General features: G+C 37.4%; 1 protein-coding gene across 1 annotated transcript; it reads right to left on the bottom strand.

Annotated features, from left to right (window-relative positions):
* Positions 1–8,232: 8,232 nt before the first annotated feature.
* Positions 8,233–13,950, bottom strand: LOC132798472 (T-box protein H15). The gene is made up of 4 exons (XM_060810337.1): positions 13,344–13,950; positions 11,274–11,751; positions 10,074–10,359; positions 8,233–9,441 (listed from the first exon to the last, which is right to left on the bottom strand). The coding sequence occupies exons 1-4, from the start codon at positions 13,576–13,578 to the stop codon at positions 8,623–8,625; spliced, it is 1,818 nt and encodes a 605-aa protein (XP_060666320.1). The 5' UTR covers positions 13,579–13,950; the 3' UTR covers positions 8,233–8,622.
* Positions 13,951–24,419: the final 10,469 nt, after the last annotated feature.

Raw genomic sequence — 24,419 nt, 5'->3', positions numbered from 1 at the left:
AGCTGTTTTCTACTCAAGAATTGTTATCCAATAAGCCAATAATTTAATGGTTGACAATCCATAGGTATATATTAGTCGCTTAGGGCCACCTTTAGCATTATTTCTTGCTTCAGTTGTTGACGCGTAACAAATTGCTAATAACTTTATTATGCGTCTAATGATCGCAATTGCCGTTGAGCTCTATATAAATACACTTTCTCCGTGCATCGTAGAGTATTGTATATAGTAGTAGTCTGTTATATAGACCACCCCTGGGGGTTTCATATTTTATTGCCTCATATAACTCGCCATAATTAACTACGGTATGTGTTTGTATGTGTGTGCGCAATTTGTTGCCACATCAGAGGCATGCCCCTTCGATTGACTCCTACTCCTACTTCGAGCGCTCTCATCAAAGGCTTGAAATGTGACGACGACCACATGAAAGCAGCGACACAAGCGAAACGGGCGAAACAACATAAACATCTACTTAATGATTTCCTATACTATATATATGTATATACTAAATATAGTATATAGTATACTCTTTTGCGCTTGCCTTTGCTGCATTCATTCATAATTCAGGGGCCCAATTGTTGTTTACATAGTAAATTTATACTTTTTACTACTTGTTTCCATTATTTTTAGTAGTTAATAAACAGTCGCAACACAACAACGGTTCACATCTGCACTGCACATTGCTGTGGCAATCTTCAACTTCAAAGTCTAAATACCACAACTGAGGAAAACACGCCAGACAGCTTGGCAGCAGTCAGATAAAAACAATGTGTACACGATGAATTACCCCTAAAGGATTGGCCAGCACTTGTGGCATATATCCTGTACTTGAAAATATTGTGTGGATAAAAAGAATTTTCCGTTTTTCCGTATTTTCCCAAACATATCACATGACAACAAACACACACACACACACACACACACACACTTGTTCTCTCGGTTCGAAAAATTAGCAATTACATATCGACACCCACCAGAAAACGGGGCGGTCGACCATAATTTTCCCACACGTTTGCTCGAATATCGGAAAAATGTTGAGCCATAAAAATGACAAGTGCCAAACTCAGGCCAACATCAAAGTGCCTCACCAGGGGCACGTACACTCGCTACACATGTGGCAATAATGAGACAAGTGCAACATACTTGCAAAAATGTCATTTGTTTGTCAATAATTTTCCGAATGAGCTGTGCGGCCAACTCATCCCACAAAATAGGGAGAAAAACCAGGCAGACAAACACATACTCACTCACACACACGCACACACGCACACACGACAATTTCCCATCAGCAAAATTTTTATTTGTATTCCTACATCTATATATCGCAGAGTCGTTTTTCTTTTTGGGTGGTTGAATTTGTGACCAAACTTTGAGTAATGCCTGGGAAATATTACAAATCGCTTAACGATGTGCTCACACACCTTCCCACATGCACATGTTCATATATTCTGGAGTGAGTTACATCTAGTTTGAGGAAAAGATAGAAACATTTTTGGGAATGTTTTTTTTATTGATGAATTGCAATTTGCAGCTCAATTTTCAATAGCCAAAGCTAATTACGATTATATATTTCTTTAGTGTTGAATTTTCAAATTTTTAGTATATACAATTATATTGTGATTCCTAAAAATTTGTGTTGGATTAAATAAAAATTCTAGAAGTTATTGAAGAAATACTTTTGGCTGACATTCTGGTATATTCTGAATGTAGTATTGTATGAATATACCAAATATATCCTTTCGTATATCTTAGTATTTATTCTTATATTCATTTTCTATATTTTAATTAAAATATTCAGTTTAATATTCAATACCAATAGTTAACTATAATTAAAATATAGTATATAATATATACTATACATACTACAGGTTTGACTAGCTTTGAATGACAAACTGATATATTTTGTACTCTATGGTATATTTTTATGTATTACTATATCAACATACCAAATATATCATTCGGCGTATTTTAGAATTTTTGTGGTATATTCATTTTAATAGAAATTTGCAGTTTAATGTTCAATCCCAAAAGTTAACTTTGATTATATATTTTGAAATGTATTCATCACATAATATTTCATCTAAGCATCTAATATTATAAATAGTTTATTTATATTTATCGTATTCTTAGTTACTTGTGAAATGTCTGTAATAGTTAGTGTCAACTGTCATAATCCAATAAAAAATTGTTTGTGTAGCATATTCGTCGTTGTGGGCGTTGGCAAAGAACAACAACTCATCGAGAAAGACAAGTTCAAGTTTTGGTTGTGCCCAGCCCAGTTCATTTATAAGTAGTATATATATATATCCACGACTCAAGTCGAAGACATTGCGAAATGCTTAATGACTTTGTCAACTTTTTGTTCTTGTTGTTTGCTGTGTTTGCTCTGTTTTTTTTCTTCTTTTTTGCCCTGCCTCTAACTATCGATATTATTTATGCTCTCTGCAACTATTTTTCTATTAAGACATTATTAACAAAAGATTTTTTATGCATCGTCTTGGCGTTTCGTTACGATATTCTTATGTCCAATTCATTGGGATCCACACACATACACACACACACACACTCACACGCATAAATCATTTGGCTCTTAAGCTTTTGTTATGACTTTGCTGCTGAGTTTTTTCTTCACTCTTTTACGATTTTTGCATATTTTAAAATTCAACATTTTCAGAGATTCGTGTCGAACCCGCAGATTTTTACTACTTACCTTGTTGTATTTTGTTTTTATTTCATTTTATTATTATTTTTTCTCTTTCGTTGAGCTTTTATATTTAACGAACATTCTTTTCGACTCGCTCCCAAACAATTTCATTGCGGTGTCGTCTGCTGCTAATGAAGTGTTGTGTATCTGTATCTTTTAATGCTTGGCTTTTTTTTTTCGTTATGCATATTTATGCGATCGTTCTGTTTCGGTTTGAGTTGTTTTTGTTGGTTTTGTTGGACATTTGCAGTTAGTCGGAACATAAGCTTCCCAAACTTCCTATCGAAACTTGCTCCTCACTTGTAATTTGAGTTGATTTTCAAATCGTATTCACGAAAACACACAATCTATATAAATGTGTCCAATAACACGTTTTGTTTTATGTATTTTTTTCTTGCTTGTTTTACAAATTGTGTTCAACATTTTAAATATTTTGTTGCTGCTGTTTTTGGTTTCGTTTTTGCTGATATTTTTGTGATTCTTCTTTTTTTCCCCGCCGGAACACACATATCACATATCTTATGCTTATCTGCATTCAATGGCAACGTTTCATCAAAATGTCAGCGTATATCATAGAAATTAATAAATTTCGACTTCAAACCGAATGTAGAAAAACAAATATATGCATATTCGAAATGAATAACAATTTATTATGGCCACATTTTAGCCTTAACGTAATCTATCTGAGAATTTATGCGCTTTTTATAAGTAAAATTAAATGCGAATTTTAAATTTACAATTTAGCGAAACTTTGTTCGTTTTTTCTTCGGACACATTTGTGCACAATTTCATAGTTGCATGCCACGACAATTGGCTTTTAATCCCTGTGGTATTTCCAAGATACGTATACTTTTCTTGCTGGCCATAAACTCACACATTAGGCACCCAACATTTAACGGCATTTTGTGCACAAAGTGCCAGATACTAATTTGCCACTAATTCCATAGCTGCTGGACCAAGCCGACACCAAAAGCAAGTCCCCAAAATGGCCAATTGTCTCAAATGCTAAGCCTTTTAATCAATTGGCAAAGCAACAACGAGTTGCAGTAAATGATTGACTACAAAATACTGTGTATATTCTTATTTAAAACTTACATTATACATTGAATTCCTTAGGGTATTCACAAGTTAGATAGAAGTGATATTTTCATCAGACGTTGACCACAAGGATTTGGGCAAAAAGTTTTCATTTAGAGTAGCATTAAATGCTCAGCAAAAAGACAGAGTGGGATTTATTTTTTGGGAGTTGGAGAAGTGCTGTGAACCCTTTTACCTCTCCTCTGAACCGTGTGCAGTGAGAGCAGAGCTTTTGTGCCTGACCTCAACGGCCTCACACGCCAGCCAAGTTGAGACAATAAAATGCCCAAGCAAAACTTGTAATATAAAAATCAATTTTTCCTCTCGTCTAAAATGTAATTATAGTTATCAGTTTGTTTCTTTGTATGTGTGTGAGTGTGTGTGGAGGGGCGTTCACAAGCAATTTCTCCTAATTTTCGTATAAAATTTTATTTAATTTGATTTTCTTCTGGGCTTTTGGGTTGCATGTGTAAATTGTTGTATTTGAATATTTGATGAATGTGTCGTCTGTCGTCTGTCTCAGCCTTGTTTGGCTGGCCTTTCATTTCGTATTTGATGGGGAATTGACAACAAGGGGGAATACACGAGAATGTGTGTGTGTGTGTGTGTGTGTGGGGAACCTTAGGCGAAAGGCCTCAAGACGTCACACGTAAATGCAATATGACATGAAAATTGTTAATGATATATGAGTTTTTCTTCTGGCCATCTAATTGATTTTCGACCCGTCTCCTCCTTAGCCGTCGCTTGACAGCTGGACAGCCTAGGACAGTTTTCTGGCCTTTGACATGTTCAACTTGGAGAGTTTGGACTGTGTGTTTATAAAGCCATTATCAGGCAGCTCAATTAGCATTAGGTTCGAGACCTGCTTGGTAGACCTTTTTTGGGAAGAGTGGAGAGGGTCAAAAGGAGGAGTTTATCAACGATAACTGCACATCATCGCAAAGGCGGCGCTTTTCAATTTGCGTGTTTGCCAATTATTTATTGATTTTTCTGCAATTTCATTTAATTACAATCAAGCTTGCCGCACTGCATTGCACTGCACGGCGCAGAATAAAAACGTTAATTTCTACAAATTTTCACTCGACGGGGCGCCAGGACGGGCGATCAGGGAATTGCCCAAGCGATAGGGCAACGTCATGGTCCTCAGCTCCAGAGTCCAACAGAGGTAGCAAAAGGGAGTTCAGTAGCAGCGACACTCGTATACTAACTCATAGCCCAATGGGCTCCACACACTCACACACACACACACACACGTGTCGGTTGATGCAGCACGTGCCGCATAATGTTGCAAGTGCTACATACTTGCCCATCTACCGTTAGGGCCAACACTCTTTGCTTGGTCATGTTTGGGTTAATGATTGGGGCGTGGCAGCAGCGCGTTGATTGCTAGTTCACTTTGTAATGTCATCCGAACAGCATAAAGTGCAATAAAAAGAACCAAACTGACAGAGAGACAGACATTGCACCTTTTAGTGGTATCGCTTGATCTTGCTGCCAAGGGACAGCATCAAAAGTGTTTAACATGATGAAGCTGCACATAATTGAGCATAGAAAAAGTAAACTCTTTTTTAGATTTGTAAAGAAATGATACACAAGATTTAAGTATTTAAAAAATGTAAAATGAATAAATAAATATTTTAGAAAACGTCATTAAAAATATTTAAAAATTATTTGACTGACTATGAATATTGAAATACAATAGTTTTAACAGAAGTACTCAACAAAATTCTACAGAATTCTGACTTTTTTAAATAAAATTTAAATTTACAATTTAAACTGCGAAAAAATATTTGAAATTTATATAAAATAAGTATGCTAATAATAATAAAATCTATAAGTTGCATTTATGAAATGGATGACACTAGAATGAGTGCTAAACATGATGAAACTAAAGATAATTGAGAATAGTACTACTGCAAGTTATGTTCTTTATAAAGAATTAAAAGACAATTTTTTAAATGTTGAAAAAAATTAGCATAAAACGCTACATCAATTTTTGTAATTTTAAAAATGTTTAAAATTTTATTAAATTTTGATAAGAAGATAATATTTCAGATCTATAAAAAATGAATTCAATAAATGCTCAATGCATTGTTTTGCTAAGGGACACCAGATAAAGTGCTTAACATCCTGTAGATAATAGAAAATTTAAAGTTTAATATTTTTTCAGACTTTGAGAAACAAGAACAAATTTCGCAAAAATAAAGAACTTTTAATATAAACATATAAATATATTTAAATAAATTCTACAGAATAGTTTTAAAAATCTTTTTTTAATTGGGAAAAATATTTGAAAATAATATAAAATATCTATATCTAAGATCTCTACAAATTCAATTTATTGTAATAAATATTCAATGGTCTAATATTTGTACTTATTAAATAAATAGTTGCATCGCTTGACAATGTAATAAGAACTTCATGTTCAGCCTTCTCCAATTCAATATCATATTAAATAAGTATATTAAGTTTCTACCTTGACAAGGCTTATACACATTTTTCGGGTGTCATAAATTAATGGAACCCGCCACCCGGCGGCCAATTAAGTGCCACAAATATTTACCAACGCCCCAAAAATTAAATATTTTGTCACTGTTTGTAGCGCCTTTTGACATTTAACCTCATGGAAGTTCTCCCTTGTCTGTCTGTCTGTCTGGCTGCCAACGCTGATTTGTGGGTGTACACTGTACATGAGGCAAGTAGTTGTTGTTGTTGGGGAATTTGGGAGAGAGAGGAGAGAGAGAGGAGAGGGAAGGGAAGGAGACACCAGCAGCAGCAACAAAAGCATATTCACAGCTGCTCCATGTGCTGTGTGCTTCGGCAATGTCGCAGCATCATTTACATTCAAATTAAAACGAAAACGCCAAAAGGAAGGAAAATTTATGCCAAGGGAGCGACATCAGCGTCCACACCACGCACCAGTCCAGTGAATGTGTGTGTAATATCTTTCTCTCTCTCTCTCTCGCTCTCACTTCCACTTCAGACACAAATGAGTCGAATGTGTTACCATTTCTTGGGGGGCCGCGTCGAGCTGTTTGTTTTGACACTGGAACTACATGGATCTTTGGCGGCCTTGCTTATAAATTAGCTCAACATTTGACATATTCCCTCTGGTTGTTGTTGTTGCTGTTCTTGTTGTTCTTGTTCTCGTTGCTGGCTCCTGTTAAGATCAGCGTCTGGTGATAGCCTAATGCTTTGTTTGTTTTTGTGATTAGTTTGTAATTAACTGAGACACCCAAAAGATCGGCGAACATTGATAAAATAATGCTCAAGCGCAACTAAAACATTCGAGGGGTCGAGTGACTACGATTACAACAATGTTTAGGTGGCAGATAGACAAATGTCGATTGCACCTTTCACATATAATATCATTTATTTTTTTGGTATATTGAATAACTTGTAGGATAATTAGAGGAAGTGTTTTTGTTCGTTGATGTTTATCCTTGTGCACATTAAAAGTTAATTTCTTTATAATTAGTCCCTGCTCAAGTGGCTTTGTATTTGGTGGTAGTTTTTTTTATTTGAAATAAACTTATCAACTTGACTGTGGCGCATTCTTGATTTGCCTGGCCTGATTTACGCTTGAAGAGTTAACCCAAAAAACAAACTTTCAATACAATTTTGTTACGCTTATCCACACACAACGACAAGATCATCCATCTTTGACTCGAACAAGCCCAAGAGAAGGCACAACAACAACAACAACAACAACCACACACAAAAAAGAAGGTAATGAAAAACTGTTCTGTTCACTTTGAGTGACCATGAAAATGCATTCGTTAAACATTTTTCCCCGACGGCTGCTGTTGCTGCTCTTTCGTATCGTTTCTTGTCTGCTTTCAATTTGTTCTGCCTGCAGAACGCAACGCGTCACTTGCAACAGAGGAATTACGCCTATGGGGGCAAAAAGGATACTCAGGATATGCTTGCGAGAGTGAAAAGTGTAACGAAACAAGTGCAGACGTGTGAGAAATTCCCTCACTACTGCAGCAGCAGCAAAAAAGGAGCACAGGATATTTGCCTAGTTGGCAAGTCAAGTGCATTTTTTGGGACTCTAATTTATGTGGAGGCTTTAAGGATAACGAGCTGAACGAGAATGTTAATCCGAGTAGAGATTATTTTCGGTTGCCTAGAGAGATTCGAAATTTCCTGATTTCGACTTTCTCACACATTTTACTCAATAAAAAAATCATTGCGAGACATATTTGATTCACATATTTATACTTTTATTGTGTTTTTATGTTTTGTAGTTTTTTTTGTTTTTGTTTAATAAATTTTCTTTAAATAGTTTTTTGTGTGTTTGTTCACATTGAATAAACATATACATATGTATTATTTTAGTTGAATTTTCTTTGTATTTTCTTGTTTCGACTTAAATTAGAATTTTCATATAAATAAAACTAACTGAAGCGTCTATGAATTTATGTTAATACTATGAATATATTATTAATTTATTTATATTTATAGATAGCATAACTAACGTTTAGTGTTTACAAAGATGAAGCAGATTTATTTTTTTTTTTGTTGTTTTTGATTTTTTAGAATTTTGCTTTAAACTTTACACTGAGATGAGTTTTCGAACAACATTGAAACATTTTTACAATATGTTTTAACTAATTTACACAAAAATTTACTAGCGCAACATTTTAACTGTACATGGGTCGAAAATGAAATTTTATACAACAAAAAGAAACGAGAGTTGACAGAAAAGAGGAGAGAACGAGATAGATAGATAGAGTGTATAACAAATAATTTATAACATTTACTTTGTTGAGTTTTTTCTTTTGCATTCTTCTTCTTTTTTGGATTAATACTGTTTTTGGGCAAATGCCAGCCTGGTTTGTCTAGTGGGCGGGGCTGCGAGAGGCGGCCGCTGGCGGCGATCCCGCTCCATGTGGCGGCGGCGGCGGCGCTGACTGCGCTGGCAGCTGATATGGACTGAAGCGTTGAAATTGCCGAGGTCGCATATCGGGCGACGGCGATCCCGACGATGTGGACGAGGGGGTGGAGGCTGTGGGCGGTGGCGGTGGTGTGCGATTCGCCGCCATCGCTGCGGCAGCGGCCTGAGCTTGCGCCTGCGCTTGGGCAGCGGCTTGAGCGGCGGCCGCCTGCTGATTGGCGCTGGCCAAAAAGCCGGCGGTTAGCTGCGGCCATTGCTGCTGGAACATGTGAAAGGCGCCCAGACCAGGTGGCGGGGGTGCAGCGGCGGCAGCTTGATACATTTGCGGCATCATGAGCTGGGCGTACGGTGAATTGCCGCCAAACATTTGCAGATGCTGACGCGCCTTCTCGAACAACGCCATCGAGGCGGGATCGGCGCCACCTTGTTGGGCGGCAAACTGTTGCATCAGGGGATCGGGGAACAGACGCAACGGGGAACGCAATTGCTGCTCCAGCAGCAATGCTTCCATGGGATCGCGATCGAAGTCGGTGAGACGCGACGAGTCACGGAAACCCTTGGCAAACGGATTTGAGTCGATTTTCAATTTGGTAATCAGCTGATTCTGATAGGCGGTGACAGCCGTGAATACTGTCTCCGGAAACACATAGGTCTTGTGGTCCAGATCCTGCAGCTCCTTGGGATTGCTGGGAATGCTCTGGCCATGTGCCAGGCGCACCAAATGAATGCGCGGCTGATAGCGATGCATCGAGTTGAGCACAATCTGTGAAGAGGGGAAAAAGAATCGGGAAAATTTTCAAGTTAGTTGAGGTTTTAAAGGGACTTTGATTTATAGAAATATTTTTGCTGAACTGCCTTTTAAATTAGCATAAGATAATCATCTATATAAAACTGGATCAGTCAAATTCTTAAGTTGTCTTTGGTTATTTATATTTGCAGAAAAGTTTTCGCCAAACTGTTTTAAAATTAGCTTTGATCTACATATAAATTAGATTACTCAAATTCCTAAGTTCTTTTAGTTTATTAGGAACTTGAATGAATAAAAACTTATTGGCTAAACTGTCAAATTTTCATTTGAATTAGCTTAAACTTTGATGAATTTAAAAAAACGTAAGTTTAGTATATACTTAAAGCTTCTCTCTACTCATATGAAATGCAACTGTTGCTTGCATATTATGCACATTTTTATTGCATTGCTCAGCGTTAAGCCAGGCACAATTATCAATCATTTAACACGCGTCTATCGCGCCTACAATCTCGATTCTCAATGCCAAGACTCAGATATCAATCTACCTTACTCTCTACTCTCTCTTTCTCTCTCTCTTTCTATCTGGCTGTCTGCCTGAAAGTCTGTCTTGTATTTTTCTGTTTTTGCTTAGCCTGAAGTCAACTCACCTGTCCGTTCTTATCCATTTCGTTATTAGTCAGCTTGACCTTCTCAAAGGAGATAACTTGTTTGCGCAGCGCCTCGCAGCTGAAGGGGCTGTCTGGATGGGAATAGAGACGGGCCGGAGGCGCTGGGTCTGCCTTGCCAGCCACCAGCCACGCAGACCGATGATATGCATAACGATAGCGTTTCGAGTCCATTGGTATTATGTCCAGCAGCACGGCATAACGATCGGCAGGTTGTATCTGACGCAACGGGCCCGAGAATGAAACGCGCACCGTGGGGAACATGCGTCTGCAAAACGAGAGAGAAAGAGAGAGAGAGGGATAAATATAAAAATAAGATTTTCGTTTTGTACACAAAGATTTCTCCTTGTTTGTTATTAATTAAAGTCAGAGAGCCACACACACTTTCTAGTAAATACTTTAATTTATAACCCCCCCTTAGAAAGAGGGAATATTATTATTACTGGTATTATTCTCTATTTTTTTGTTGGCTGCTTTGACAAGTGCACACAAAAGGGGGAACAAACTCTTTAGCTATGGCATCCTGTGGTTTTAATGCGTTCTAAGCCTGCGTGTGACATAACCTGGCCTTAAAAGAATGGCCCAGGGACCGCCCTGTTTGTGTGTCTGCGTGTGCTCTAAGGTGTGATTTTTACAATATCATTAAAGGGCACAGATTGAGTGTGTGCGTGTGTCCTCCTCTCCTGGGTCCACAAACTAGTTCACTAGTTCAGCTATGTGTGTGTGTGTGTGGTCAGTGGGAGCTAGGTGTGGACAACCCGTGGTCATTGTGTCCTGCCCTATCCTGCTGACAAGAGCTACGCCCAGAAAACGACAAAACGAAAACGAAAAACGAGCAACCAAAAAGAAATCTCTCCTCATGTTGCAGAAAATGCGGTCGAGACACAGGTAGAGAATCTGTATCCTGGGGACCGCACACAGTTTAATGGTTTCTTTTATGTGACGACTGCATGAAATTTGTGTTGACATTGCAAAAATTTGCTATGCTTAGAAGTGAGTCAAGGTGCGAGGGGGGATACGCAAAGTGCAACGGAAATGTGAAATGTGAGCTGACAACAGTTGCACAAAAAGAGATAACTAAACACACACGATGTGTTGGAATATAATTAGAAATTGTCTGCTGCATTCCACTTCACTGTTTTTCCTTCCCCCTCAGTTTAAGTAAATGCCAATTTTGCTTACCTTCCAGTTTTGGTAATGATCATCTCGGTGCCCAATTCGTGAAAGCGATCCCACAGCTCTTTGGTCTCCAAATGGCATTGCACCGGCTTGAGATCATCACAATTACAGGAACCAACAATTTTTGGTGCCTTCTGCACCGGTTCGGGTGTCAAACGCTCCTCGCTGTCCTCGGTGCCCGGCGATTGCGGTGGCGTCGAGCAGCGTCCTTGGCTGCTTGTGGAGCTTGTGTTTAGCTGCGATTCAGTCGCTGAATTGTTGGCGCCGTTGCTTTGGCGACTCTTGTGATTCGAATTGATGTGTGCCACACTGTTGTTGTTGTTGTTGTTGTTGTTGCTGTGGTTGTTATTGTTGCTGGTGTGATTGTGATTGTGATGATGATGATGATGGTGGTTAAGACGACGCGCCTTTGTTGGCGGCTCTTCAGCATCGCTGCAGTCAACAACATCAACGTCAACCTCATCCTCAACCGAAATGGGACCTGGGAAGTAGCAAAAAGAAACAACGAAAAAACATCAAGAGTTAGTAAATTGAAAATTAAATGAATGCAGCGGCTGCAAATTGAATGAAAGTACATGTAATTCTGCAGTCCATTTGTTTCGGCAACATGTTGCTAATTAATTGCACTCTCTCGCAACATGTTGCTTGCAGTGACACAAGACACAAGAAAATTGAAAACTTCTCGACACGACAGAACGTTGTCGTCGCCTCATTGTCTGCGGCGTCATATGTAATTTCCGTTACGTTTCCATTTACAGTGGAATAATTGCCGCTTAATTGGCACTCTTCAATACGTATTCTTCAACCGAGTCGCTTCGTTTCAAGGTGTCTCACAACAGCAATCATAATCATTGTAGTCATTATATTATGTTTGAAAATTTCTATAAATGTTTTAACGACTTTATAGAGCTGCTGCTGATTTGCTTTGTTCGAGTTGCTGCTTAAAATTAATAAGCTTTAATATTATAGTGTGCTCTGCATCGACTGAAAGACCGACCGACGCCTTTGCCCTTTGGGTGTTAAAATGCAAAGTCGGCACAAAAACTCAAATTTATTTTTGTGTGTATTGTCGCAGCTTGAGTCAACACACAGTGAAAAAAAAAAACGAGTCGCCTCAAGAAATGCATAAATAAAGTATATATTTATGCATACATTTAATAAATAATTTGAAGCATTGGCATTTGCCGTCGCTGATTTTTGCGCCTCGTAAAATTAATAAAAATTGTGAACGCTAATTAACATAATTAGCAGCTTTTGTTAGCTGCTTTTTGTTTTGCTTGATTGCCATCAATGAATATTTAAATTTTTTGTGTTTTGCAACTAATCGGAATACGCAAAACTAGTACAAAAGTTCAATAAGTGATTTGAATTTCGAATATTATTGCCGTTGTGTGTGCCAGCCCCCACCACACCCTTCTTATCCCCCCCCCTCTTGGGCGTATATTTAATCGCGGATGCCGTCGGCTAGTTGCAAACACGTTTTTCCTATATACGAGTACAAGTTGGACTCTGATTGCAGCGATTGACCGACCGTTAATTGTGCATTATAATTATAGATTGTCTTGTTCTTCTATTGCAACGCCAAGCGACAGCAACTTTAGTGTTCCTCTCTGTATATATGTGTTGAGTAATTGTGGCAACAATTTAATTTGTTGCAGCTGAAAGGCAAGTGCACTTTGCAAAGCAATATTCTAATAGGACTTAAACAGTTACTAATTTGCAAGCAAGCCGACGGCTTCAGTTGTAGGCACTTTGCTAGCACAGCAGCTGATAATTGGTGCTACAGTTTAATTGCTGCTAATATGGGGTTAATTACATGACGCAATGAGCTTTGAAACTTTTTGATTTCTATTCCGTGTGAATAGAATAGAGTGAATAAAAAGAACTGACTGTTAAAACGTCAGATCTCTCTAATTAAGCAAAGATTTCGCTGGCTAAATCGATGTGCGTTAATTGCATTAAGCTTTAAGAAGTACTTTAAGTTTGCTAAAGATACTTTAAACATATGCTGCCGTTGTCAACTACAATTTATATTGGAGCTTCCTCCCTTTATCATTTCGTTTATCAACTTACTTGCACTGCGCACTGAGGACTCCCGACTGGAGGCATCCTCGCGTGCCATGATTGCAGCTATGGAGAAATCCGTTGCTGAGCCGGCGGCACTTTTGTTACTCGTCGTTGTTGTTGCTGTTGCCGTTGCCGTGGCTGTGTTGTTATTGTTGTTGTTGTTGTTACTATTGGGAGCAACAACAGCGGAGACAGGCGGCAGAACGCCATTGCATAGATACGGATGTGAGCCGACAAGCATTTTGGCAAAGCTTTTTTGCTTTGGAGAGAGTGTGTATTGGAGAGAGAGAGAGTTAAAAACACAGCAGATAATTTGTATCTGATGGATATTGTATCTTTTTTGGTGGATCGCGGCACTTGTTAGCACTTGAGACACTTATGAATTTTGCAGCATTTTTCGCACTAAAGTAAACACTTTGTGTGTATATATAAAACTGTGTAACGGTGTAAATGCAACACACACGCATAGGCAGTAGAATCTGTTAGTGTGTGTGTGTGTATGTGTGTAAGTCACGCGAGTTCTCTTTTGTAGTTGTAGCTAGCTGTTAGCTGTAACTGTGTGTAACTGTGAAACTGCAGCGCAACGCGGATTGAGTGTGTGCGCAACGTAAGACAGGCGACGACGAACTGAATTCTGTGTTGGAAATTGTGAGGGAACTTGGCGAGCTGCGGCGGCAAAACGGCAGCAGCGGCAGCAGCAGCGACAGCGACAAACACAACAGCAGCAACGACGAATGGCAGCGGGAAACCAGTTTTCCAACTTGTTCGCCACAAGTGCGAGTGAGCCAGCGTATCGAAGAGACATCGCAATGCCAACGCACAGGAGTGAGCAGTGCGGCAGCTGTTGAATTTGTGCTGGAAACAAAAATTCAACTCACATTTTCAATTGGGAAAAGCAACGGCAACGGGGGAAGTTGTATGCGAGTGCGAGTGTGTCTGTGTGTTGGTGAGAGAGAGAGAGAGAGCGTGATGGCAATTAAGTGTGCTGTGGTGCTTGCTGTCATTGCACTCGCACGCATGCGCTGCTGTCGGAGCGAAGTGCTTGAGTGGGAGTTGCGCTCGTCGCTGTGCTCCTCTCGCGTCGTCGCTGCGTGTTGACGGCCACTCAGCAGACACACACACACACACACACATGCACACATACGCGGCCTCTGCTCGACGTCGTCATAACTCATTTACAATTAAAAATGTCGGCGCTTTGCCGTTGCGTTCGCTCTCACTCTGGGGTGCTATCTCGCTCTCGTTCTGGCACATGCGCTGGCATTTATGAAGTGCAAACGTTTTGCTTGCGGTTTTTCATGTTTCCTCTTGCTGTTGCTGTTGCTGCCGTAGTTGTTGTTGTTCTTGTTCATTTTTTAGACAACTTTTCGCCGTTGTCGTCTCTTGTTATCTCTCACTGCGGCTGTTGTCGTTGTCGTTGTAGTTATTGTTGTTTTTGCTGCTGATGTTGTTTCTCTTGCTATTCCTCTTTCCGTTGAGTGCCTTTCGTTTCACACAATTCCAACACGTTCCGCTTTGTTTTGTACATTTGAGTGAGTTTCTTTGACCGTTCCCTGTCTCTTTAATTTTTTTTTTGGTATTTCTCACATACTCGCAGCGTTTTTAACGCTTTGGCCCGCCTGTCTGCTAATTAGCAACAGTTGCATTGCATTTGCATCGCACGCGTCGCATCCTTTTTTGCCTCCTTTTTGGGGAGCAATTTCAAGGTTATACTTATGTTTAAAATGCAACTTGTTGCTATTCATCTTGTATTGAATGCATTTTATATCGCTATAGAAAATATGATATATTTGTAGTATTTTTAACTGTATTTAAATTAAAGCATATTTGCATTTGGTTCAAAGAAAATTTTTATGAAATGTAAATACAATTTTTCTAAATATTTTAATGTTACTAAAGAATATATAGTATTTGGTATTATCAACAGTTTTTAGAGTTAAAAGAAATGCACAGTTCAATTTTTTTTTGCTTTTATGGTTTAGACTCATAAAATACTTAGTTTGATGAATAATATAAATACATAAATTTATAAAGTGTTTTATTTTATATGTCGATGTTTAGCTGATTGTCTGAAAGTATGTTGTATTTATATAGATTTATTGTAATTTCAATTAGGAGAACTATATTAAATTATTGTATTGAACTGTAATTTTTTATCTTTAATACTTAAGACGGCTTAAGAGGTGGTTAATACATTATTAATATGACGTGGAATTTCGTAATCAGAATTATTGTTAAAATGTTTTAATAGTGGACTTGAACAAAATATTCGTTGTAGTAATACCTCATTCTATATTGGTTTTAATAAGATAGCAATATATTTTAACAACCCTTCACTTTGAACCTGATTATAACCTACATATTATCGAAACTATTACGAAACATTAATAATTTCTATGGAAATTGTCGCTCGAGTTGCTGCTGTAAGTGAATGTTTGCATTGCCTCTAATTACGAGTCGGCTAAATGCTGATTGCAGCACATTAGCAATTTCTGTGTGTGTGTGTGTGTGTGTGTGTATATGTAGTATGCATATTGTTTTTTGTACTGTGGTATTGCAAAACAAATAATTTCAAGTTGTAAGTAAATATGGAGTGTGGTCGGGAATATGGCTGAAACAAAAGCAACCACCAAAAGGCCAAAAGAGCAGCTCAACAAAGTAAAAACCGGACATGACTGGCATGCAAATAGAGTAACGCCCATTCGTTTTGCTCTGCAGTACGCTGTCATTTTGTGTAATTACACAACTCAAATGCAAACGCAAACGCAACGGTTTTGCAACTTTCAGAAAACCTTTGCATTGATTGGACGGTGTCAACAAATTGCAGTTCTCAGTCTTTCACTTGGAACACACAGAAGTCAAGACCTTTGTCAGTGCCAATTAACCCAAAGACATTGTATGTAATGCAGCAAAGCAAATCTTGCAAGTGACAGTCCGTCAGAATTCATTACACGTCAGAGATCCGCCAATTATCAAACGAATCTGATGTAAGACTCACTGTGTTACAGTGACTGCTACTAACAAGCGCACTAATCCCGCTTATCCGCTGGCCCTGTGCTCTATGCTCTCTCTCCCTCTTTCTCCCTATGATTTCAGTAATTTGACACTTTTATGCGCTAACAAAACACTCTCAAGAGAGTCAACAAACTCAATAGACGAGGGTTGGCCCTTTCATTATGGGAAATAAAATGCAGTTTCTAAACAAGTGTGAAATCAAATTAAATTGAAAATATAATGAAATTTCTATAGGTATTTTACTATTTTGCTACTTTTTTGAAAATTATTTTTTTAAAGATCATTCATTGTATTTTAAGAAAAATGTGCACGCTTATAATGATTCTATATTCAAATTAAATTTTTTATTTGAACGGAATTTGAGTATTTATAAATTGTTTACAATATGAATATTTTAATTTTCGTAGACAAAAATATGCTAAAATAGTTTTATAATCAAGTAAAATATCTTCATTATTAAATGTAAATATAAATCGGATATTGATTGGAGTTTAAAACGTCGAAAATTACATAAAACAAAATCGTGATATAATTTTCCATAAAAAAATATACACTAATTTTTCTATAATCATTTTTTATTTAGTTTAACTTTTATTTTTATTGAATTCAATATAAACATTAAAATTTTATAATTTTTCTTTATTTAATTTTAAATATCTTATAAGATTAAAACTGATTTTAAAAAGGAGTTTATATTCCATGTAGCTACTGCTCTGACAACCCTCGTAAAGTAGGAACAATCATAGCAGCGTCAAGTAGGGCAGGGAAGTGGGCATGTCACACTGTCACTGTGACACTTTCGCCAAGGAGCCGCGTCAAATGCTCAAAAAATCGTCGTGTGTGTTCCGCGTTCGCGCTTTAGCAGCTTCCTTCAGCCAGGATGTCAGGCATTTGAATACATGAATACATATGTGTGTGTGTGATTGTGAGTGTGAGTGTGTTTGTGACATCGGTGGTAGTCGCGTTTGTCACCAGAATGTTACAAGAGGGGCTCAGAAAGAAAAACACAAGTTGTGAAAACAAAAGCAAAGCAGCCGCTGGCAGCCCTAATTTATTGGTCTCCTCTTAACCAGATGCAGTTTAGGGACAGAGAGACAAGGCCCAAGCCAAAGAGCCACTTGTGGCGCACTTGTAAAAATAAACAGAAAATTTCGCTTGTTAATTAGTGCTGTAAACTGTCACACTGTCCGCTTTCGTAGTCACTCTGACTTTCTCCTTGTTGTTCATTCAAGTATCTTCTTTGTCGGCAATACGCTCAATTGCTCATTAATATTTTAACGAGATCTTTTCGGCATTTTCTTTTTTGTGTTGTTGGTGGAGCGAAATCGAACACTTTCACTTTGAAACATTGCCGCTAGGACGATTTTTGGCATTCGTCCTGGTCCAACGACAGCGTGAATAAACAATGCGACATTTGTTGGTCATTTAATAACCAAATATTCGACCACCTACGTTGCGGCAACTTTGATTGATGATCAGCGCCTAGAGTTCAGCTAATGGCTTCGCTTAGGCAAAGAGAGGAAAACGATTAGAAATTCCAACAGAACCCCACAAAAAAAATCTATTTCGATAGCGCTTTTTCAATTTGCAGCACATCCGCTTTTCCCTTCTTTGATACTCATTTGCTTATCGAGTGGATTTTCATTACAATTAAATGCGAGTACTTGACTTTGTTTCGAAATCTAGACAAGCACTTGGACTCTCTGCAGCTGGAGCACGTGTGCTTCCGGCTTGTGCCACTTGCTGCGATTTGTTGTACTGGGGCGATAAGCTCAAATGCCGGAAATTGTTACAAAATATATTTATTTTTAGCATACATTTTTGATGTGAATGTTTTTGACTTTAATTTAACCCAAAAAAAATAATGCATTACATTGTCTTTTTTGTTTCAGAGACTTCGCAACATGATAAGGTAAGAAATTTGTACATTTATATAAAATTGTAGTTGTTATCAAATCAACAAAAATATATCAACTTATTTCTTGTTTCGTTCTCTTGTAATAAACTTCAAAATTTGCAACAATTTCCTACAATTCTAAGAGAAAACATTCTTTATATATACTTCATTAAATATTTTAAAGAATTTTGGTTTTTTATAAAATATGGTAATATTAAAGTTTTAAGAAAAATAACAAACATTTTAGAATTATGAAATCAAGAAACGTATAGAAATCTTTGGAGCACGTAACTTGGAGAAAAACTAGTAATCTAAATAAGTTTCTTAATATTAATTTGATAATTTTTGAGGAGTATACATTTTATTTATTATATTTAAAGTAAAAATCTCAATATATCTTCTACCTATTTCTTGAAATCAATCTCAAAGAAAATCTTGACATTTCTGGTGCCGCTTTGTCTGGCAATTTTTGGACAATCATTGCTCATCTTTTATTATGAGTCCGTCGGTCTTTCACACATATCATCGAAATGTCCTTTGACCTTTTTGAGCCTTTTCACAGGCCGCAAATATTTACCAAATATTTTCCATTCAATTTTCTTTGCACTGTGAACGCCCACAGAACATGGACATTCTCTTTTCGTTTGTTTGTTGGAATTTATTAATGAAACTCATTGCGTTTTGTGGCCGAAAAAAAAAAACCATGTGTACCACTAATGCCCCAGGGATGCATAACAGAGTCGGGATGCAAAACCTGTGGGGCACAAACACACATACAAACACAATACTCTGTGGGTCTGGTGCATCTTCAAAACCTACCGCAAACCGCCGCCGTGTGCTTTGATAAATGTGCGCCGACTGCTCGAGGGAATTGGCGGCTACCGGAGCCGCTTTTTAACTTGCTGTTGTTTCATCTCTTTGCCGCCAAACTCTGCCGGTAGCAATTCCGTTAAAAGTACGCTCACAATGCTGTTTATTTTGTTTCATTTTTGGGTACTCGTAATTTGCTTATTGCAAAAGCCTCAAACAGCGCAATAGACAAAGGGTGCTCTCTAGCCAGGAGAGAGAGACCGCAAGGAATTGTCTGCAATTTCTGGGAATTCCTTTAACAGTCGCATAAATCTTTGCCAACTTGCCAGAGTCATGCTCCTCTCACTCGATGTGAGAGTGTGTGAGACTGTGTGTGTTTGTGTGTAACAATTGTCACACCTTTCGGCGGCCACTCAGCAACAACAGCAGCAGCAGCAGAGGCAGCCAGAGCTCCTTCTTCGTCCTTCTCCTTTTGCTGCTCGCTTTCGGTGTGTAATTCGACTCATTAACAATCCGAGGCAAAGATTCTGTCTCTGACTCTGCACATATACAGATATTTATATGTGTGGCAGGGTGAAGGGTTTGGGCTTGAGTTGTTGTTTCTGTGTTTCGGTTTCGGTTTCTATGTGCCTCTCATGCCACATAAATCACAACTTAAACGATGCGTAATTTCGTTAAATTACTTCAGGCCTCTCTCTGACTACAAAATAAAAAAAACAACAACTCGCGCTTGTATTTATTTATTTATGTTTCGCTGCCTCTTTTCTTTATATTGTTAAATTTATGTCATTGCAACAGGCGTTGTACCACGCCTCATGCAACAACACTTACAGAAACTCAAAACATCTTTTTTGTGATCGCTTTTTTTATGCCAGACTTCAGTGAGTTTTTTTTTTTTGTAGTCTTCACTGACTGAACTGGCTGCCTTTAATCGTTTAATAACCGTCAATGTGCCACGCCTTTTTTATGCACCTTAACACTAAATTTACATGGGCAGAACAGCTGGACATTTTATGGATCGATCAACAGCTGCGATTGCATATGTAGAAGAGCAGAAAAATGGGGAAGAGTTGTATCAAAAGTAACGATTTTTATAACAATTTTAACTGTGTTTAAAATGAATTTCTGTAGCTGAAAGAATATTTACATTTTATAGATATTTCTGATGTTTAGTTTAATGTAAAATTGTATTATAGATAATTCGCTTATATAATATAATAATTTAATTTATAATTTTTGCTTAAGCATTTTTTTTATTAGGATCGAAAAATTCTTAAATCAAAACTTGCAATCATCTTTCCAATATAGAATAAAAAATTCTTGAAGAAAGATTTCAATCTCAAAATAAAATATTTTTAATCTTAAAATGCAAGTTTACCATAATAATATTCATGTGCAAATTTTATTTCAAGACTTGTTTTTGTTAGATCGAAATAAATTTTAAATAAAGATTGGTAATCTACTTTATAATCTAGATTTTTTTCTCTCTCTGTGTTGGTATTAATGAAATGAAATTTTATTTCATGTAAATTAAATACAACTCGCTTTGACAAACAAATAATTCATGTTTTGCGGATAATCCTCATTTTGCAAGTCGGTTCGTTTGTTGTCCAAATTCGTCGAATTGTGGCTACTTCCTACGGCGTATTTCAAAGATTTGCACCGACTAAATTTGACAGCACAGAAGTCTTGGAATGCGGTTGCCTTAGGTGTCTATTAGAGGAGTTTTTTTTTCTGCATTTCCTTTTTTTTAAGACTGCAAAGCGGCAACGTTTAAAGTCGCAGTCAAAACTCTTAAGCCGCTAAAGGCGCAACACCCACCACAGTGAGGGGTTGACCACGCCCTTTACACACACGCAGAGGACAACTGCAATTACCATGAGAATTACCCACCAACTGAGTGTGTGTGTGGTGTCCTGTACAGTGAATACACAGGTGCAGCCTTAGGCAAACAGTGTGAAAATGGGAAGCACTTGGTTGGCGCAATTAAAATGGCAAACAATGGTGAGGGATCGAAAAGATCCTTTTCGGATAGAACTTGCCGTAATCTTTCACTTTCATTCATTGCACAACATAATAGAGGCCGCAGCTAATTGTAGGCTACACATTCGGATTAGTCCTGCCTACTATTATCCTTGATACAAATTGACTTCTTAGCGCCCGGCACACGTGCAGCGTTCTTTGATTAATGAAGAGTCAACGTCGAGTGAGGCAAACTTTGAAAATGGCTGCCATAATGCAGCCAAAAAAAACAACGAAATGAAGAGCAGCCTGCGGCTGTTGCACATGTCCTTTTGTCATGCATTTCCCAAAAAGCAAACAAACCAAACGCTGCCTTCGTTTCATTCTTCTCTTGTCACATGGGGCACAAGTCAAGTCAACCCGAACCGAACCGAGCTCAGACGCTGCTCTAAATTGAATTCAAATTGCAGGGGTAAAGGACAAGGACAAGACGCAAGGAGATGCTGCAGCATCTGCTCAGGCACAGATCATGTCCTTGTGCCTTCGTCCTGCGTCCTTCGTCTCGGGTCTCTTTTTTGACTCGTCTCGGCAATAGATCATTTTCCACGCTCTGTGTGGTTCTGTTCTGTGTCCCCTCTTTCTCCTTTCATTATATTGAAATTTGTTGTGTTGTGCCAACAAAATATTAAAAATTTCATATTTGATTTGCATTTGTGTGTTTCGAGTTCCTCAAGACTCCTTTCGTCTTTTGGCATTGTCCTAGACTGATGCGGTTTTTATGAGCACATTTTGAAGTTATGGCCGCAGAAATATGGTTTGCATGTAGTTTTCTTTTTTGTTTTTTTTTCGTGCCACATCAATCATAATTAGAACGCCTTGTGTGTGATTTTTATTTGCTTTCTTATCAATGGGTTATAAGTGCGGTTTTATTTATGAGATGGAACAGCATAAAATTCAACAATACGTGCATAATTAATTGAAGATTTTGCAAGGAAAAAATAAGTTAAGAATGGATTTTGATTGGCATAAGATATAACATGATATTGAGCTCATCTTTACTTATGATTTATTTTTAATACTTGTCTCACATTAGCTGAACTTATTTGCATATTTAAATCAATGTTGAATAATCTATTTTAAAATTAAATTCAAATAATTAAATGTCTGCTCAATTTTATAATATTGAATACATCAATTTATTTGTAAGATTTAACTGTCATTATATAAAATTATTGCATATTAAAATCAATATGGAATAAACTATTTTAATAGTGAATCTGACACCTTAAAATTAAAATAAATAAATGTCTGTTCAATTTGACAAACTTTAAATTAAGATACATAAATGTCTGTTCAATTAAATAATCTTTTACTTAAAATAAATAAATGTCTGTTCAATTAAATAATCTTTTGCTTAAAATAAATAAATATCTGTTCAATATAATAAACTTTAAATTAAAATAAATAAATATCTGTTCAATTTAATAATATTTAAAATGTTAATTTAATACTCAATTCATATTCTAATAACCCTCTCAATTGTTTTAACTAATAGTGTTAAATGTCACAGGCATTCGACATGCATTTTCACACATGAGCGGAACAAAGAGAGATTTATCCTTATAGACAACATTCTCCGACCTCATGTGAGGTCTGTGTAACGCCCCATTTTGTGTTTGATTCAGCACGTTTAGGGTTTCTAGGTTTTGACCCTTTTCTGCTGATGCAATTCTCAGGCAAAGGATACACTTTTGTGGATCAGTTTCCTTGTGTGTGAGTGTTTTTCTGGTTGGCTAATGAGGAGCGTTGTGTGCGGTCGCAATGTGCAATGTGTCCAAGCGGCTTTTGGGAAATTTGAGAGGCGTCAACAGGCGCTTAAATCCGCTTAAGTTGTGTGACGGAAGTTCTCTTCTTCGCTTTGGGCCGGATCCACACGGTTGAGAAGTCGATCGATGGTCGCATTTGGCTTACTGCTTCATTTGTCAAAAAAGGGGCAAACAGAATTGAAAGCTGATGCCAAGCGTTGCGTGTGCCACACGTTGCACAAAAGACAGAAGCTGTTTAAATGACTGCTGCTAGTTGTTCGATATTAAATGAATGAATACACTCAATACTCGTGCAATTCATTTGCCAGCTGACTCGCATCTGACCTTATGTCGTTGTTGCACGCAGCACAATTCAAACGTTTAATTGCAACACACAGCACAGCACAGGACAACAGACAGGAGTCAGGAGCCAGAAGCCAGGACTTCTCTCGCATGTACTCTTGGCTGTCATTAGTGTAATTAGATCTTTCATTTCCCAGTTGCTTGGCGTGTCCTTTTAGCTATATAATATACTATATATAGTAAGTAGCTACCAATTCTCTTCTTTTTTTTTTTTTACTAATTTTTATGCCAACGTGGAACGTGCGCAATTTGTTTACCATCAACATAATTGGTTGCTTCGGTTTTGTCCCTTGGGCCCACTTCAGCCTTTTAAGCGCTTTTTGTTTTATTTTTTTCGCTCTTTCTCTCTCGCTCTGGCAATTAGTTAAAATGATTAAGTTGATGCGCTCGACTTTTGCCCTTGGCTGCCCTTTTTTTATTATCTCTCTCGTCTCTTGTTGTTTTTGTAATTACATTAGCCGGTGTTCGATAATTCGAGCTCGCCACGCACTCAGTCAAATTAACTCGTCCATCTATCATATTGGTAATGTCTCTGGGTTGTCTCTGATCTAGGATCCTACAGCTGTTCATTATGGCTCTAACTATGTCGCTTTTGTTGCGATTGTAACAACAATGCGTCCGTCCATCATGTATTCAAATCAAATCATTCTGTTTACATTCAATCACATTTGTGTTTAATGTGTGTCTGCTTTGATTTTTATTGTGCTTCCTCGCTCGTCATTGATCGATCTGGTTCAGCATGGGTTGGAGGATCATCCTTCTTCTCTGTTTACCACATATGCCAAAAATCAGTCTGACGATGATCGATCGACGCTTTGACACTCACCACTCGCTGGCCACACACACACACACACACACACACAGACATACATAAGCGAATGTGTGTCATTTCATCTTGTTCTCTTAGTAGAGCATTTACTATCTATCACTATGTGGTGGGTATTATTTAATTTATTCTAAAAAGATATAAAAATGTTAAACATTTGTTTGAATTTGCATACATTTTAGTTTATTGATATTACATCTTAAATTTTTCTAAGATAATTTAAAAATTTAGAATTAATGTATTATAAAATGTTTTCCTTATTTTACAATTCCCAACTATAATATTTCATATACACATATATGTTATATTGATGTTTTAAACTTATATTTGAAGGATCCAACTCTTTTAAAAATATAGAATTTATATTTTAAAATTAAGGATTACTTTAAGATTTTTTTTCATGT

The sequence above is a fragment of the Drosophila nasuta genome, chromosome 2L, assembly GCF_023558535.2.
Source record: "Drosophila nasuta strain 15112-1781.00 chromosome 2L, ASM2355853v1, whole genome shotgun sequence".
Classification (NCBI taxonomy): domain Eukaryota; kingdom Metazoa; phylum Arthropoda; class Insecta; order Diptera; family Drosophilidae; genus Drosophila; species Drosophila nasuta.
Note: the sequence above shows the minus strand (reverse complement) of the source record. Positions and strands in the feature narration are given on the sequence as shown.